The 20,171-nt window shown below is 43.5% G+C and overlaps 1 protein-coding gene across 1 annotated transcript; it reads right to left on the bottom strand.

Annotated features, from left to right (window-relative positions):
• Positions 1–17,293: 17,293 nt before the first annotated feature.
• Positions 17,294–19,424, bottom strand: LOC120063558 (UDP-glucuronosyltransferase 2A3). The gene is given in 6 exon segments (XM_039013914.1): positions 17,294–17,432; positions 17,434–17,540; positions 17,543–17,762; positions 17,764–17,834; positions 19,124–19,203; positions 19,352–19,424. Coding segments are annotated over 6 exon segments (690 nt in total).
• Positions 19,425–20,171: the final 747 nt, after the last annotated feature.

The raw sequence follows: 20,171 nt of genomic DNA, 5'->3' as shown, positions 1-20,171 counted from the left end.
GTGTTCTACATGCAAGCAAGAAGCCTAGGGAAAAGAACTCACTGTCTGAAACAGGTTATCCAGCTAAAAAGAAGGCAAAGAAAATGATGATTAACAGGACCAAAGTCCCCAGATCACAAATGAAGAAGACAGTCACGAAAGCCCACCCAGGTAGTATAAGGGTGATAGAACCATCATGGACACTGTGTGATGTGAGTATTACCTGAGTTAGACGATCGCTAATGCACCGATTCATTTGTATTTATTATGGATCGCCATTAGCTGCTGCTTCCTGGGTCTATCAAAATTAAGGCAGTTATACATTTTTTTAAACATTACAACAGATTTCAGAACATATTAGTGTGTGTCCTCAGGCCCCTACTCTACTACCACATATCTACAACACAAAATCCATGTGTTTGTGTGTGTATAGTGCGTATGTTATCATGTGTTTGTATGCATGTGTCTGTGCCCATGTTTGTGTTGCTTCACAGTCCCCACTGTTCCATAATGTATATTTTATCTGTTTTTTAAATATAATTTTACTGCTGCCATGAGTTACTTGATGTGGAATAAAGTTCCATGTAGTCATGGCTCTATGTAGTACTGTGTGCCTCCCACAGTCTGTTCTGGACTTGGGGACTGTGAAGAGACCTCTGCTGACAAGTCTTGTGGGGTATGCATGGGTGTCTGAGCTGTGTGCCGGTAGTTCAAACAGACAGCTCGGTGCATTCAACATGTCAATATCTTAGTCTGGGTAGCCATTTGATTACCTGTTCAACAGTCTTAAACTGTTGAGAAGCCTTTTTGTCCTAGACTTGGCACTCCGGTACCGCTTGCCATGCGGTAGTAGAGAACAGTCTAAGACTGGGGTGGCTGGGGTCTTTGACAATTTTTAGGGCCTTCCTCTGACACTGCTGCTACTTGCTGTTTATTATCTATGCATAGTCACTTTACCCCTACTTACATGTACAAATAACCTCAACTAACCTGACAAACTGAAGCTCTTTGTTAAGTGTCCTGAAAGTCTGTCTCCCTCCATTGCCGCAGGCGCCCGTCCCAGCGCCTCTCACAACTGTTGTTGTCTGTCTCTTGTTGAATGTGAAGAGTGAAAGAAGAGTGCTGCGGGGCGGGTGATGGCTGCTGGGTCAGTTGTAGGTCACCGGCTGTTCCTTGCTACGCACTGGCCCGAATACGTGTTAGCATTTGGTGTAGCCTCTCAGGCGTGTCCCCAGTGTCTGTAGTCGTGGGGGATACAAAACATACAATTACAACATGTACAACAATTGGAGTCACACTCACACGCTGGAAATAAGCACTTTCCTTTAGTAGTTCTATAGAGAGCGTTGTATGAGTGGAGCTCTTGGTGGCCTGGCTCGGTTGTTGGTATCCAGGTACTAAAGCGTCCAGAGTGAAAAAGTCGAATGAAAAAAGTTGAGCGAGGGGAAAACTAAGACATTGGTAAATGTGTTAAATGCAGAGTTTTGATTAAACCGTTATTAAAAGTAAAAAACTAAACGTTTGGCAGGTAGCCAAGTCGCAACAAACAGCACAGCAGCACGATAGAAACACCAGGAGTGGGAGTATTGATTTACATCAAAGACCCTATGAAGTCCTACTTGACAACGACATTGAATGTCTTGGCATAAATATTACTCTGTCAGCACAAATGGACTTCAACATTCTTGTTTATTTATTTTTATTTAACTAGGCAAGTCAGTTTAAGAACAAATTCTTATTTACAATGATGGCCAAACCCGGACGACGCTGAGCCAATTGTGCGCCACCCTATGGGACTCCCAATCACGGCTGTTTGTGATACAGCCTGGAATCGAACCAGGGTCTGTAGTGATGCCTCTAGCACTGAGATGCAGTGCCTTAGACCGCTGCGCCACTCGGGAGCATGTACTGTTGCCTTTTATGATAAATTAAATGAACTGATCAAAGGTTTTAAATCTAAGTCTGAATGGCTAATCCTAGGCAACTTCAACATTAACTGGCTGGACAAGCAAGGCAAAAAGAAACTCAAATCTGTCATGACCAAATCACACTTCTCTCAATTGGTGAAAGGGACAACTAGAATTGGCAAAACATGCCTAACACGGATTGACCTCATTTTCACCAACAAAGAGGAACTGGTCAATAAAACCCACCATCCGATATAACTCATGAAACAACTCGATGCTGCATTATAAACGTTTCTGAAAAGTCGCAGGAGTACTGACATGCAAATATACAAGTGACTAAGAAATCTTGTGGTAAAAGGACTACGTGCTGCAAAAGCGAAACATTATGTGAACGTTTTAACAGAGGCCAAAGGAAATAGTACAATAAAATGCAAACAAATAAATAGCCTGATAAATCCACAAGTAAAACAAAAAGTGACTAGAGTGTTGGGGTAGAGTGTTGTCTGATCAAGGACAGACTGGAAATTAATTTAACAACTTTTTTATACAATAGGTGACGGAGCTTGCCATGACGTTTGCTCATCCTCCAAATACCACCAGTGGCAATGATGTAAGTAAAGTGTTGGAGAAAGTCCTAGCAGAACAGCTCATGTCACATCTGGAAGAGCATCAGTACTTGCACTGGGAACCATTTGGATTCAGACAACAATACTCCACTGAAAGAGCAAACTGTTTCCAACTGGAGAACATCAAGAAATCACTGAATGAGGGAATTGTGGTCGGATCAGTCTTCCTTGACCTTTGACACAGTGTACTGCTCCCCAAACTCCACACATTCAATTTCTCAGTCAAAGCAATAAGCTGGTTTGGTTCGTATTTGGAAAACCGTGGACAATGTGTGGTCATCAATAGCACCTAATCCACATTTCCAAAACCAAAAAAATGGGACTTCCACAGGGTCCGGTGCTTGGCTCAATTCTCGTTTCATTATACATTAATGATCTACCAGAGACCTGCCCAAGTTCCGGCCTTCAAATGTACGCTGATGACACTTGTCTATGTGTCTGATAAAACATGTGCTGATGTCGCTAAACATTTGACAGAACACCTGGACTCAGTGGCCACCTGGTTGGACTCTGTCTGACTTGTCTGACTGAATGTAAAGAAAACAGTCTCAATCTGTTTCTGAACAAGGAAGCTGCCAGTGACAGTCGCTCTCTGTCCGCATCAAAGAGACAATTTAACAAGTCACAGAGGTCAAATTTGACAAACACGCTAAAAAGATCAGAACTATCAAAGCAAGCTTCTACTGTTTCAGACTAATAAGACCTCGTCTGTGTCTTGACAGTGCCTTTTTATTCTTACATGCAATGGTGTTCTCTCACATGTCACACTGTATAACATCCTGGTTCCAGGCCAGCCAGACAGTGCTGAGACCCTCAGAGTCACCGTATAAGTGTGTGCTGAAAATACTGGTCCAAAAGCATATCAAATCAAAGTGTATTTGTCACGTGCGCCAAATAAAACAGGTGTAGACCTTACAGTGAAATGCTTACTTACAGGCTCTAACCAATAGTGCAAAAAGGTATTAGGTGAACAATAGGTAAGTAAAGAAATAAAACAGTAAAGAGACAGGCTATATACAGTAGCGAGGCTATAAAAGTAGCGAGGCTACATACAGACACCGGTTAGTCAGGCTGATTGAGGTAGTATGTACATGTAGATATGGTTAAAGTGACTATGCATATATGATGAACAGAGAGTAGCAGTAGCGTAAAAGAGGGGTTGGCGGGTGGTGGATGGCGGGACACGATGCAGATAGCCCGCTTAGCCAATGTGCGGGAGCACTGGTTGGTCGGCCCAATTGAGGTAGTATGTACATGAATGTATATTTAAAGTGACTATGCATATATGACAAACAGAGAGTAGCAGCAACCCAATGCAAATAGTCCGGGTAGCCATTGTACGGTACCATCACTGTTACATCCTGAAATAGTACAATGTACTGAGCGTTTAAAAACTTAATCAGATTTGCAAATGTGAAGCTTGTGTTTAAGTGTCTCAATGGTATTGCCACAAAATCCCTGACCAAACACATGCAGAAGCTGCAGTGGCCTGGAATGTCCACCAGGGGGTGCACCAGGGGAAACTGCAAGGTCCCTCTATATAAAACTTCTATAGGTCAGTCCTCTTACCGAGGAGACACATGCATGGAACACTTTATCAGAAGAACATAAACTGCTGGAACATGTTTCAAAAGAAACCCCAACAACTGGTTGCTACAGCTCCAATATTGCAATCATGTATTAACTGTATGAAGTGCTTCCATTAAGAGCGCTGTACATCCAAGTTGTAAATATTAGGGGTATATACTGGATGTTTGAGACTTGCTTTGTACGTCTAATTGTTGACTGACATCTGCTTAGTGATATAATTATGATAATGTACAGATATGTTATTTTATGTGATTATTATTATTTTAAACATTGATTATGCACTTATTTCTTCGCTTTGGTTTCCATTAAAGTCCAACTAGGGATAGGTGTTGAAAATGAGCGTGAGTTAGGAAACACTATAGGACAATTGTTTGTTCAATGTGTTTGTATTTGTTCCTATCCAAATAAACTAAACTAACTCCTGAAATGGGCCAGAATGGGTTAAGGTAAAGACCTGAATGGCTTGACAACAGCTATGGGTTACATTGAGCATCAATAAGCTCTACTCTACACACTTAATATGTTGTGAAATCTGTTGTGAATGTACTGTAATGTTTTTAAAAATGTATAACTGCCTTAATTATTTAACAGTCTGATGGCCTTGAGTTAGAAGCTGTTTTTCAGTCTCACTGTCCCAGCTTTGATGCACCTGTACAGACCTCGCCTTCTGCATGATAGCAGGGTGAACAGGCCGTGGTTCGGGTGGCTGAGGTCCTTGATGATCTTTTTGCCTTCCTGTGACACCGGGTGCTGTAGATGTCCAGGAGGGCAGGCAGTGTGTCCCCGGTGATCCGCTGGGCAGACCGCACCACCCTCTGGAAAGCCCTGCGCTTCTCGACATTGCAGTTGCCGTACCAGGCGGTGATACAGCCCGACAGGATGCTCTCAATGGTGCATCTGTAAAGGTTTGTGAGGGTCTTAGGGGCCAAGCTGAATTTCTTTAACCTCCTGATGTTGAAGAACTACTTCAACACACTGTCAGTGATGTGTACGCCAAGGAACGTGAAGCTTTTCATCTTCTCCACTGCGGCCGATGTGGATGGGGGCATGCTCCCTCTGGTGTCTACTGAAGTCCACAATCAGCTCCGTTTTGTTGACGTTGAGGGAGAGGTTATTTTCCTGGCACCACTCCGCCAGGGCCCTCACCTCCCTGTAGGCTGTCTTGTCATTGTTGGCAATCAGGCATACCACTTGTGTTGTCTGCAAACTTGATGATTGAGTTGGAGGCGTGCGTGGCCATGCAGTCATGGGTGAACAGGGAGTACAGGAGGGGGCCAATGTTCCCTCACATTTTTTGGGGCACTGAGCAAATTTTTGGTCTTGTGTGCAAAAATGTAAACATTCTGAGAATTTTGTGCAACTTCCAGCACACGTTTACAGGGAACACTAAGGCTGTACCCTTACAGTTTAAAACAGTAGCCAACAGGCTATTTCAGCATAATGTAGGTCTACCAACAAAACCAATGGAGCAAATCCCATGACTTTGTGGCTGTGGTAACTAATGACGACCAGGCACAACTCCAATATAAAGTGTTTTTTCTCAAAGTTGTGTGTCCTACTTATATATATATGTATATTCGTACCCTAATCATTACGAAACTTTTGATCAAATATCCCATAAATGTTAACCAAATTCGACACTCTCATTGACCTCTATTCAAAAACTCCTCGCTTGTTGGGCTCCCAGTTATCCGTCTCGCTTTGCATCTTCCTTTCTGGCAGAATGTCCCGCCATGACGGAAGCTATAAAACCCCAGCTAACACTGACATCATGACAGGTGCATGGTGATGTGAGTGGGCCACTGATGGAAAGCGTGCACGCGCTAATGAATTTGATCAAACATACCGGGAATACAGATAAATTATAAGTTGCCGATGTTGCCTTCCAGTGGGTTCTTTGCTGAATTATACTATCCATTTTTCAGACGTGACCTCTGTGATAGGCCTTACTGTCTGTACAAGCATGTCAAAGTCGAGGGAGGAATGTTGGACAACAACCTGTATGAATCACCGGTAACAGAAGTGGCAGGTTAGTCTAGTTTTATTGTAATGTATTTACATGCAAATTTCCCAAAGTATCTCTTCTTCAGCTTGCCTTTGGTTTCGCCATACTTTTCAAAATAGGCCTATTACTTAATTCCAACATGCCATTCTCAAATGGTAATGGGCAGGAGCACATTTATTTAATCAATTTGCGATCTGATTACTTGTTTTCAAGTCGGCCTATAACCTTATTGCATTAACCTGCCTTTGTAAGGAATGATGGAAGGCAATATCATTTGGCTGCATTTTATTTCACTTTGGAAAAAGTGTAATGTGATGTGTAGCAATGGACTTTATTACATCGTTTAATATTCTTAATGACAAATCTGTTTAAAATTGACTTTTTCTCCATAAACAGGTGTATGGGAAAACCCGTTCCACTTCCATCAATAGAGCCCCACAGGTCAATGAGGACAAAGACCCTTGCCTTTTGGAGTTGGAGAGGATTAACAAGGAAATAGAGAATGGGAATGAGGTAGAGAAGGAGCAGAGGAGATTATCCCTTTACCAAACTGTGCAGATTAACAGTAAAGGCATAGAGTCCAAGAAAGTCTCGATTCCCAAATCTGAAACGGCAGGTGACGATTTGAATGGAAATAGCACCAAATCTTCACACAGGCAGTCCACTACAGTCTATTCTCCTTCTAGGAGGAAGTACGTGTTTGACAACTCCAAACAGAGGACTGATTTGGAATAATAGCCCTTGTCCAACGTCTCAGCTTCTTTGTGATCTAGTCATTGCCCACTTATCCCTGTACTTAAAACAAAGTGTGAATAGGACGAGAGAGAATGTTTGTAAGGGGAACCAAACCAAACTTCTCAAGAGCTCACTCCCTCACAAGCTAGTAGAAACAAGCTAGTTGATGACTGATGAAGAAGGGGTCCTCATCATTGATATTCCACCTCTGGAGAGCGACAGGAAGAAGAGTCGAGCTCAGAAGCCCTGTAAGACCACCACAAACCTTCCACAGGAAGTCAAAGCGGAAGTCCACCCTGTTCCTGTTGCTGTTCCTGCTGTGGCTGATGCTCCACTTGCTATTCCACTTCCTGTGTCCACTCCTAGTCCTGAAGTATTCAAAGTCATATCCCCACCTGCAGTGTCTGAGATTGTGAAAGATGAGGTTACAAGTGTTGTCATATCTACTGTTTCTGCTTGTCAGGAAATTGAAGGTAAACCCAGTGCTGAGAGTGTGTTCGATGACCTCTCAAAATGCTTGGAAAAGCTGAGGAGTTAAAGTGAGAGAATAGTTTGTTACTAAGAGGCTGAGGCCACTGCGGAAAGTAACTGAGACAGAACTTGAATGTCCCAAAATGGATGCTTCATCTTTACAGACACGTCACCATAATGATCCAGTTGGTTATGCGGATGTCGACTTACTGATGGCAGAGCCTGAATTGCTTGAAAGTGAGCTTGCCTCCAACTGTGTTGAGAACAGTAACCCTCTTCAACCCAATGAAGTCTTATATGGACATGTATCTTCACTACCTCACAATGTTTTAGTCCCTCCCTCGATCTCCTCCCCCCATAAACTCCCCATTGAGACCCAGAGAGATAAGCAGACAGCAACACAGAGCTTCTGGTCACTTGTACAAAGCGTATCATCAGTGCCATGTCTTCAGAAAATACCAGGCCAAACTCCAGGGCATGATTTTGCCTTGCCTAGTCCAGTTCCGGCAACAAACTTTGTAGAGCAAGCAGCCACTTCCGCGGGTATCACAAAATGCCAGCTGTTATATTGGCTAACTAATGGAATAGAATTAGAATCTGCTCCTTTTGAACCACTTACCATAGAAGAAGTGAATGAACAAGTTTTGAGTTCTGAGGAGCTTGAGTATTGAGTTATCTGATAGTGATTTTGTGGAGGAATGCTACCGTATCTTCTTGGAGGAAGCCAACAAGCTGAAGAGGGATCAACAGACCAGGCTGGTACACCCACACTCTCACGCATTGGGTAGGATACTTGGACAGTTGGATATGGGAACATGTTGATATTGTGTGTACGAAGTCATTTCTTGTGTTTTTTCCCTGCTAGCCTGTGTGAACATCATACCTGTGGGAACAACCATCCAGGTGGGCAACAACCTGCACTTCATCCTCCCAGAGGGAAGCTATACTCTGCCCATCACTTCAGTTAGTTCTCCAGTCACTCCAGTCACTCCAGTTCATACCCAGTCAAACCAGTTTCACCCATTTCCCCTGTTCCCTACTGCCTTCATCCCTGCTAAGGTGAGTGCAAACTTAAAGATGTAGAGGTGGACTAAAATGGCTTCAGTGATGTTCACTGACTGTGAGTAAAGTATGAAGCAAAGCATTGTTCAGTTGTATATTGCTGAGGGCTGACCAAGTGTAAAAATGCACCTCTTGAAATGTGACAGATTTAGTCATAAGCATGCCTTTTACATGCTTGGTGTAGGCAATATATCCTATAGGCTGTGGTATGATTCATTTCCCTAGGACTGTCCTACTTTGGGTATTGTAGTCAACATGGGCCTGTTCTTTGTGCTCTGTTCATTGACCATCATGCCAGAATAGGGCATACTTCAGCTTTATGATGTATTTGCATTCAGGGCTAGTCCTGTTTTACTCCTAATTGGCAACTTGTGTGTTTTTTGTTTCTGGGTAAGGAAGCTTTAAAGAGGGTTTTCTGTCGGTGTGGGGCCACTTACTCTATGAACCAAGTGGGAAAGCACACTCGCAAGGAGGAGTGTAACTACCACAATGGGAAGGGAGTTGAGAAGAAGGGTGAGGACATTACGGTATGTTCCACATTTCTGAATTTAGAAATGTAATTCTGTTTGAGTAACTTGTTACTACTGTACAGTTCCAGGTGGAGTGGAAACACGCCATAGCTGCTGTGAGGGTGTCATTGGATGCCCTGGATGCCACGTTTTCAAGGTAATAAGAAGACAAACAAGGCATAGCACCTGTTTTCCATAAGACTTTTCAAAGATGTCATGAAACATTTCGTATCCCCCACATACGTCTCCCCCTCAGCTGCATGTCCACGACACAGTTAGCCTGGATGCCTTTGTCAGTACCCTTCCTAGACCTGCCTCTGATTAGGGCTGCCTGGAGGTGTTCTCAGTCGACTGTGAAACGGTGAGATTCAACAGTCTGATTATGGAAATCATAGGCAACCTTTTGCATGACATGCCAATTAAAGTTAGGTCAGTGTGTTTTGAACATCAATGTCCACATTGCCATAGTAGTGATCTGGTAAAGTTATTTTGTTTACTGTATGACTAATAGATTTAGTCTTTCTTCCTTCAGTGCTATACCACTCATGGTCTGGAGCTGGCTAGAGTGACTTTTGTCAACTCCAGTTTGCAGGTAACCTATGACACGTTTTGTGAAAGCTGATAATGAAGTCATTGACTACAACACCAGGAAGGGCCACATAACACTCCAGAATGAATATAGAATCTTGACAGACTGCTTTATTTTATCCAGCATTTTAAACAAAGATGGCATCGCAGTCACTAATGCTCTCTCCTGCTCAGGTTTTCAGGCATCAGTGAAGTTAATGTGAAAGGAACAAGCTCGTCCATACGAGATGTTCAGGAGACTCTTCTGAGCTTTGTCAGTGCAGCGACTATACTGATTGGCCAACGCTTAGAAACTGACCTCTGTGCACTTAAGGTGAGTTAAGCTGCATTAGTTATTAATAGTAACTATTTATTACTGAATGCGCACCGATATGGAAAGTCTATCGATACCAGTTGCTTTTTTTCCCGAGTTCCCAGTTGTCTTGTACTCACGGAAGTCAGATTTCCCAGTTTCTAGTTAACAGTTGTTTTGAGCGCGGCAGAAATCATGCTGGATTGACAGCATGGTCAATGTTGAATGTTTATAATTTTAAGTTTGAAAAGAGACCCTTAATCCCAGACTTGGAACCACACACCCACTCCACTGAATAGCAGGCTAGTGATGGCTTTGCAATGCATGCAGTTAACCACTGATTCCTTCCAAACCACTCATTGTTGAATTTGCAATTTCCAACTTGTTGTGTAATGTTTAAGTCCAATGGCCGATGAGCTCCGATACGTTTTATCTATAAATTCTTCTCTTCATATGACAAGGATTAAAAAGGCTTTGCCAGCAGATTGTCGACTTGATTCATGATGATGACTGCTAGCTAAGATTAAGTATGATGTTGACATGAGTCAAAGTTACTGTAGACATAATGTGATTTTTTTTATATATATATTTTTTAAATTTATTTATTTTAAATTTTACCCCCTTTTCTCCCCAATTTTCGTGGTATCCAATCGCTAGTAATTACTATCTTGTCTCATCGCTACAACTCCCGTACGGGCTCGGGAGAGACGGTCGAAAGCCATGCGTCCTCCGAAGCACAACCCAACCAAGCTGCACTGCTTCTTAACACAGCGCGCCTCCAACCCGGAAGCCAGCCGCACCAATGTATCGGAGGAAACACCGTGCACCTGGCCCCCTTGGTTAGCGCGCACTGCGCCCGGCCCACCACAGGAGTCGCTGGAGCGCGATGAGACAATGATATCCCTACCGGCCAAACCCTCCCTAACCGGGACGATGCTAGGCCAATTGTGCCTCGCCCCACGGACCTCCCGGTCGCGGCCGGCTGCGACAGAGCCTGGGCGCGAACCCAGAGACTCTGGTGGCACAGTTAGCGCTGCGATGCAGTGCCCTAGACCACTGCGCCACCCGGGAGGCCGATATAACGTGATTTGACAATTTTATCTGTGGCCAATGACCTTGAGCCTTCTTGGATGGGCACTTCTAATGTAACTGCATGGCAGCACCTAAGGGGCTAGAATTTTCAAGCTCTACCCTTAGATTTGTCAGTGACGTAGTGTCCCCATTGGTGACAGAACACTGAGACAATCACGGCGCAACTAGAGAACATTACCAACCCCTACGCTCCGTATTTTCAGCTGGCTGCCCCACCACCACAGAAAGCACTGAGCTAGACTGAAACACCTGCATTTTGGAGCTGCCTTACTCAAGAAAACAAAGAGACCATGCTTGAATGCGGCTTTATTAACTCAATGATTTGTATTAATTTTTTACATTGTTTGCAAAGTGACATGTGACACGTATTAATACCAAAATAACATGCAAAACAGGCAACCCTCCCAGAAAAATAGGGATAGTGTGGTAATGTGGTATTAACGTCATTACACATACTCACTACCAGGGGATGTAGCACTTGAGTGCCTATTGGTATCATTGTTAAGTGTATTGGAATGCACCTTCTAGCGACATTTGCGTATTTCCGTTAAGGAACGCCTTGTGTGTGAAGTGCACGTGTGCAATAACTCAATTCGCTTTTGCACTCCTTCTAAACAGTGCAACTTTTTTTACTTTGGCAAAGGGTAAAGTCTACAAAACTTAGTACACTCTGTTCGTAACAGAGTGTAGTTTTGGGAGTTTTGGGAGCAGAAAACTGTAGTGAGATCAAATGTTTCATTGATGAGAAAATGAGCAGAATGTCATATTTGGTAGTGAGTGGAAACGCCAGTCAGATGCTTCACATTTATACCTCTAGTGAAATATCTGTTTCATTGTTCTATCTGTGTAGGTATCTCCCTTTTATCATCAGACACAATTGTGGGAGGAATACTGTGAAGTACTTGGTCATTTTTTCAAGGCAAATGAAATTGTAGATTATGTCAAGAAAAGAGCCATTCTGTTGAGCTAAACCTACAATCTTATGAGACATCTGCATGGTCCTGGTAAGCCTGGGGATAAACACTTTGAGGATATAGTGGAGTTTGCGAAAAGCACATTTAAACCGGAAGCCGAGTGAGATTGTGCAATGGTTTAAGTTCAATTCAAGCAACAGAAATGCAGATGAGAGTGTTGTGGACTGTGTAGCTGTCTTGCGTATACTGGCACAAGATTGCAATTATGGGGACAATCTGAAGGAAATTCTGAGAGGCTAGTTTGCAGCATAAATAATGACTGGATCCAACTGAAGTTATTATCCGAGACTGGACTTACATTTGATTATAGCATTGTTCCTGCCAACAAGGGTGTAAAAGAAATCCAGGGAAAATGTGTGGACAGTGCTAATGTGACTTGGAAACAAGGGACATACCAGGGAAGTGTGCACAAGCTGAGAATGCCTCAGGAAGACGAACCAGCACGAGCTAGGTGAGCATGTGAAAGTATGTTACAGATGCGAAGGTGATCACATGGGAAGTGAGTGCCATTTTCAGGAGGAAGTGCCATAATTGTGGTAAACAAGGATCTATAAAACGTGCATGCAGGACTGAATCCCCTGCAGAGAGTTCCAATCCAAAAGTGTGAGGAAAGCAAAACTAAGAAACATTTGTACAAAAGTATGGGACACATTACATCAGTGGGGAAGCTGAACAAAAAACAAAGAGGAAGAAGAGGATATGTTTACAATGTACAACATGTCAGATGACATTCCAAAAGTGGATCCTATCACATTGAAATTGAAAGTCATTGAATCAGATGTGAAGTTTGAAGTGGATACAGGGTGCAGTGTAAACATAATGAACAGATCAGAGTACTCAAAGTTGTAGGACAGTGCAACATTTCCAAGCTTGACTTGTTCTCTGCATCTCAAAACGTACACAGGTGAGAGACACATTAGGTGCAGCTAATGTAACTGTGCAGCACAGATACACAGTGACTCAGCTACCCGAAGGAGTTGTATCAGAACCTGCTAGGTCGAGGCAGGATAAAAGAACTGAAGTTAGAATGGGGAACATTAAATCAGATTGATGAGGGTCAACGGTGCACATTGGAAGAGGTGTTTACAAAGCATGAGAATGTGTTCAAAGAGGAACATTGAAAGGTTCCCCAGCTAAAATCTATGTAGACGAGGAGGACACACCAAGGTTTTACAAACCAAGACCTGTGCCTTATAACATGAAGTCAAAGGTAGAGGCAGAGCTTGACCGTCTCTTGAGAGAGGACATTATGGAACCAGTCAAATTCTTGGAATTGGCAGCTCCCATAGTGCCTGTTTTGAAACCTGACAATACTGTGGGAATTACAAATTGACTGTTAAGAGAGTATCCAAATTAGAGCAGTATCCTATTCCAAAAACAGGATCTATCTGCAAATCTGTCTGGTGGACAGAAGTTCACAAAGTTAGATATGAGCCATGCATAGCAACAGGATGAGGAATCTAAGAAGTATTGTACAGTAAACACACACAAGAGGTTGTATAAACTTTTACCTTCTGGTGTCTCCAGCAGTCCTGCTATTTTTCAGAGGACCATCAAGGGTGTACGTCAAGGGATTCCACATGTCACCATTTACTTGGATGACGTCCTGGTGACGGGGAGGAGAGATGACGTCCTGGTGACGGGGAGGAGAGATGACGTCCTGGTGACGGGGAGGAGAGATGACGTCCTGGTGACGGGGAGGAGAGATGACGTCCTGGTGACGGGGAGGAGAGATGACGTCCTGGTGACGGGGAGGAGAGTGCGGCCTTACGTCTCAAGCGGAGTAAGTGTACCTTCATAGGGAACGAGGCAGTGTTCCTAGGACACAGATTGGACGCCACGGGTATCCATCCACTCAATGACAAGGTACAAGCAATCCAGAATGCACCTGCTCCTACAAATGTGACTGAGTTTACCTGGGACTGCTAAACTATTATAACAGGTTTCTGCACCTCTTCACACACTACTGCGTAAAGAGACAAAGTGGCAGTAGGGGAAAGAGCAGGAGGCTTCTTAACCCGGCAGAAAATAACTATTCCCAACTAGACAAAGAGGGGTTAGCAGTACAGTTTGGGGTACATTCGGAAAGTATTCAGACTATAAGGACACAAGGCGAGACACAAATGCAGATGGTTGAGCTCCAATATTTATTAATCCAAGGGGTAGGCAAATGTAGGTCGGGGACAGGCGAGAATTCATAAACCGGGTCAGAGTCCAAAACAGTACCAGACGAAGTGCAGTCTCGAGGTCAGGCCAGGCAGGGGTTCAGTAACCAGATCAGAGTCCAAACAGTACAAGGGGATAGGCAGGCTTGAAGACAGAACAGGAAGAGTGGTCAGGAAGGCGGGTTCGGAGTCAGGACAGGCAAGGGTCGAAACCAGGAGGACTAGAACCAAAAAAAATAGGGAAAAAATAGGAGCAAGGAAAACCGCTGGTTGACTTGGCAAACAAGACGAACTGGCACAGAGAGACAGGAAACACAGGGATATATACACCGGGGATAATAAGCGACACCTGAGAAACAAGATTCTCTGGTCTGATGACACAAAGATCGAACTCTTTGGCCTAAATGCTAAGCGTCATGTCTGGAGGAAACCAGGCACCATTCCTACGAGGAAGCATGGTGGTGGCAGCATCATGCTGTGAGGATGTTCTTCAACGGCAGGGACTGGGAGACTAGTTAGGATCGAGGCAAAGATGAACGGAGCAAAGTACAGAGAGATATCTGATGAAAACCTGCTCCAGAGCGCTCAGGACCTCAGACTGGGGCGAAGTTTCACCTTCCAACAGGACAACGACCCTAAGCATATAGCCAAGACAGCTCCGGAGTGACTTCAGGACAAGTCTGAATGTCCTTAAGTGGCCCAGCAAGGGCTCGGACTTGAACCCGATCTAACATCTCTGGAGAGACCTGAAAATAGCTGTGCAGCGACGCTCCCCATCCAACCTGACAGAGCTTGAGAGGATCTGCAGAGAAGAATGGGAGAAACTCCCCAAATACAAGTGTGCCAAACTTGTAGCGTCATACCCAAGAAGAGGGCAAAGGTGCTTCAACAAAGTACTGAGTAAAGGGTCTGAAAACTTATGTAAATGTGATATTTCATTTTTTTATATTGAATACATTTGCAAAAATTTCTACAAGCCTGTTTTTGCTTTGTCATTTTGGGGTATTGTGTGTAGATTGATGAGGAATATTTGTATACATTTTTGAAGAAAAATAAAGTCAAGGGGTCTGAATACTTTCCGAATGCACTGTATATGGCAGGAAGTTTACCATATGTACAGATCATAAACCTTTACTGTCTCTTTTCAAAGAAATGAAGGCAGTTCCACAGATGGTGTCTCTGAGAATTCAGAGGTGGGCAGTGACGTTGAGGGCGTATGAGTATGTCATCGTTTCCAAGGCAGGAAAGTACCATGGGAATGTAGATGCCTTGAGCCATCTTCAACGCCATCATGACAGCTCAAGAGGACAGAGTGCTGATGTTCGTGGACAGACACGGCACTCGTGACTGCAGAGCAAGTGAGAACCTGGACAGGTAAAGATACAGTACTGTCTAGAGTTAGACAATATATGCTAAGGGGATGACCACAACAAACAGAAGGGATTGAATTTCAGAGTCAGGAAAACAGAGTTTTGCGTACAGGATGGTTGCGTTTTGTGGGGAGCACGAGTGATTATTCCACTATCAGCATGCCAGGCTATCCTACAGCAGCTACATCAGAGTCGCCCTGGGGTTGGCTAGGAGTTACTTATGGTGGCCTAAACTAGATAAGGAGATAGAGAATCTAGTCAAGACATGTAACACATGTCAGGAACACAGGCAAAAGCAACAGCTTCCCTCCACCCTTGGGACTTCCCAGAGAAACCTTGGAGAAGATTTCATATAGACTACGCAGGGCCATTCATGGCCTAAGACAGAGTTTTAGTAATCAAGGGATACCTGAGAGGGTGGTGAGCGACAATGCAACCTGTTTCATGAGTACAGAAACACAAGAGTTCTTCAGAAACAACGGTATTGTGCATGTGCCATCTGCTCCATATCATCCATCTTCAAATGGACTGGTGGAATGCGCAGTACAGACATTCAAAGAAATGAGGAAGAAAAGTGCAGAAGGGAGCGTAGCAGCAAAAGTGTCACGTGTTCTGTTCAGCTGCAGACTAACACCTCAACCCACAACAGGACGTTCTCCTGCTGAGATGTTACGAGGTCGTAGACAATGCTCCACACTGGACCTAGTCTATCCAGACCTGAAAAGGAAAGTTGAACGCAAACAAAACAGACAGAAAGAGAACCACGACAAATTCACCAAGGGCCGAAGTTTTGGAGAAGGGGACCCTGTCCTTACCATAAATTTCAGTCAGGGGTCAAAATGGATTTCTGGATTCATAGACTCAGTGACTGGTCCTGTCTCCTACAAGGTAATGTTGGGAGATGGTAAAGTGGTTTGCAGACATGTTGATCCGACTATTTCCAGATGGGAAGGAACAACAAGTGAGTTACCAGTTGTGATGGCAGAGGACAGGCTGTTCTCTAGCTATCCAAGTGCTTCTGTGGTGCACGTGCCACAGACAGAGACTGTAACAGAGAAAACAGTTCACCAAGAGAAAAACCCAATTTCAGTCAAATACTCTGAGCCTGGCTCAGAAACAGCGGGTGGCTTTCCCACCGTTGAGAATAAATACTACCCCCAGTGTTCGTCGTTCAGAGGCATGCAGAGCTTCCAAGCTGCTTAAAAAACCTTTAACTCTGAACAAGAAAAAAAAGAACTGATATAAATTGTTTTTTAAAAGACAACTAAAAGACTCACAGTAAATGAGACTCAATAATTAAATACATAACAGTTACCTAATGCATGTGAAAAGAAAATTCAATTATTGTGAACATGTGAAATGTCATGTTTATTGTTTGGATCAGTAGAGTACATAACAAGTTATAAAGAATATTTCAGTTAGAGGAACTTTATTTCATAATGAGTTCATTAACGCAATAGAAGAGCATAGGGAATGTATTATATTGTATATCCTAATAAAGGACTTATTTAATAAGAGGGGAGGAATGTGGTATTAACCATAATACACATACACGCCACCAGGGGGCGTAGCCCTTGAGTACCTATTGGTATCATTGCTAGAGTATTGGAATGCACCCCATACACACATTGAGTGCAGCTCCAGGTCAGTAATAAAGTAATTTCTCCAATAAAATTAGACATTACAAATTACTACAAATCAGTAGAACATGAGTAGTATTGGCATTAGAACATCCATTTAAACTTTAAAAAATACACTATACTCTGTTGTTTTGTGGTGTGATCATTAAATTGACCTCATCCAATGATATTGTAAATGAGCTCACCCATAGCCTCACTGTAGTATCAGTATCATGGCCACAGACTGTATTGTCATGTCCTGGGACGCAGAGAACAGAAAATTCAGAACAGGAAGCTTATTTTGCCCATTCATTTCACCATGGCACCGGGGACGTAGGACCGTGGGGTGGGAAGCTGCTCACAGAGCCTCTCCCAGGTGTGGGCGATAGAGAAACGCAGGTTCTAAACGAGAGGAATGGCCAGAATCTCAGTCATCAGCTCACCGCTAAATGGGGTCAACTAACAGTTGGTTGTACTTGACCTCTTTCAGTCTCCCCATGACTCTCTCCTACCTTAACAGTCCAAAAAGTTCAAAATCTGCATGTTAAACTGAATTTATTTTTGTATAAGTTCATGAAGTCTCAAGTTGATCTGCTAGTAGTACAGGTAGTCCATCTCGTTCACGGAGAAGTGTATGAACTCCTCAAGGAAATCCTCCAAGGCTTCCACAGAGACCGAGAAATGAAAAGGTTCATAGCTGAAACAACAGCATTCAGTGGGGTCCGTGTATAGAGAAGCACAGTGCACCAGCACAGTAACATTGTGTCCTCTGTCTATCAGTGTCCAATACATGCTTGAAGTTGATCCAGTGACTGGCTTCAGTGGGCCAAACTAATATGCTTCCAACAGTCTATGTGCCTTATGATACATATAACTGTATGATTATTCAAACAGGTATGCACTCTTTCAGCTGTAATCAATCCCTTTTTAAACTAGTCGTTCAAGTAAAGCAAACATTAACAGAATAACTTTAACTCTGAATCATAGTTGCACTCAATGATTTGCACGTCACCAGAGTAAAGAGCCAACAGCTGGTCTTTGGGGGTGAAAAGTAAAAGCCTACATTGTAAATCTGAACAGGGTTAAAAAAAAAAACAGAGAAAGTCAACAGAGTAGAACAAATATAAAAGTGAATGGAAGTCATTATTGTAAATGTTTGTGTTACTATTATGTGTGTGACAAACAATTATTATAATTGGGAATAGACATTTCTAAACTAAGTAAACTTTCTCACTAAGTATAGTATAGTTTATTTTAGATGACCCAATCTCTGTTTTTAATGTGAAATGTAGTACTAGTATAGTGATCAGGTGAATGAGGCAGCTGGTTTGAGTGTGGGGCCACAGAGTTCTTCCAGGGTCAGGGTCCTTTAGGAAGCTGTGGTATTGTGACTGACTGTTTTTCTCTGGGAAATAATGTCATCTCCTACATGGCACTCTGGCCCCCCTCATTATCATTGTAGATTCCTTTTGACATTGGATCCAGGAGTGTCTGTGAAAACAATAAGGATTTGAATGCTTAATTTGCCTGGCTGTAAGAAAGTCAGCCTTCCTTTTATAGTTCGATGCTACTTTTATGATGAAGGACGTGGGTATTATATTAATAAGGTGAACTTTTGGCGTGGAGCGTTCAGTATACACTATAAGTTGTTGTTCTCTAAACGGCTGCCTCTGCTCTCCTTCCTCTTTCTAACCATCCTTAGTAATCTCTTTCTCTCTCTCTCTCTCTCTCTCTCTCTCTCTCTCTCTCTCTCTCTCCCATCCCTCTCTCTCTCTCTCTCCCACCCCTCTCTCTCTCTCTCACTTACACCCCTCTCTCTCTCCCTTCCACCCCTCTCTCTCTCTCTCTCCCTCCCCCCCCTCTCTCTCTCTCTCTCTCTCTCTCTCTCACCCCTCTCTCTCTCGCTCCCTCCCACCAACCCCTCTCTCTCTCTCTCTCTCTCTCTCTCTCACCCCTCTCTCTCTCGCTCCCTCCCACCAACCCCTCTCTCTCTCTCTCCCTCCCTCTCAGCGCCTGGGTGTGGGTTACAGCGTGTTGCTTTTTGAAGTATACATTTGCATAATCTGATTAGAATGTGGGTTTGTCTGTGTCAGGCCCTGTAAGAAAGTGCTCCAGAGGAGAGGGTGCTGTCCAGCCAACAATGGGGTCCCCCTTCCGCCGATGAGCCTGCACCTGCATCCATCCTTCATTGGGCTGCCCTCCTCTCCCTGCCGACGCTGCTGGGGGAAGACCAGAGCAATGGGTAGGAAGAAAAGAGGGGGAGGAAAGGAGGGGATAGGGAAGGGGGGGGGGGGGCTGAAATATTTAAACATGCAGAGTGTGAATTGGTTTAAGGGGATAAAGAGCTCAGGGCCTATCGGTTGGCACCCAGCTCCAGAAATTCTTTTTCATGGCGCCTCAGCCGGGAGTGAGAGGGCTTGCCTGCACTGATCTGGTCCATTGTGATAACAGATTCAGACAGTGTGCTAGACGCAGATAAGGAAATGTGCTGTCAATAGACCATTACCCCTGTACTTGGGAGAGAATAGTCAATCAGGCAAATATACTTGAATGAGATGAGCAGAATACAGATTTGATTTTCAGTAGCTAGTGAGTTAGCATTGAAGCATCTACTGTGTTTGGATGTTTTCTGCAAATAACGTGCATAAATGACACAGTAAATGATACTTTGATTCAATATGATTACACTGAAGGCCTATGTGTTGTGTTGAAAATGTCAAATTTGTTTGGCCTTAAAAGAGTTCTATAGTTTGCTGAGCAACAATAAATCCATGTACTGCATAATGTGTGCAATTTCTCTACCATATATCAATACTAGCACAGCAAAAAGACACAGACGTATATACATAGTAATATTGTATATATACATTGTAAACAACCGGAATGCTGTGTAACTGAGGATGGATTAAGGGGGATATAACTGCATAGAGAACTTGTTGGTACTGTAGTTCTATCATCCTAATAAAGTATGATTCTAGTCTAGTGTATCCCCAATGGATTAAGAGTAGTCGCCTGTCCATTCCCACAGGCTGTATGCCTGTGTCCAGCAGCTGCACATTGCTCCGTTTACACACCATTAGCAGGTTTAATGGTGGTGGAGAAAAGGCCAAAAGTCTCACACCAACTCACAGTTGACTCTTCAGCTCAGTAGTTGCAGCATGTTGGCACAGTCAGGACATGGGGCAGA

This window comes from Salvelinus namaycush, chromosome 18, assembly GCF_016432855.1.
Source record: "Salvelinus namaycush isolate Seneca chromosome 18, SaNama_1.0, whole genome shotgun sequence".
NCBI classification, from domain to species: Eukaryota; Metazoa; Chordata; class Actinopteri; order Salmoniformes; family Salmonidae; genus Salvelinus; species Salvelinus namaycush.
The sequence above is the reverse complement of the archived record's forward strand: the minus strand, read 5'-3'. Positions and strand labels throughout refer to the sequence as shown.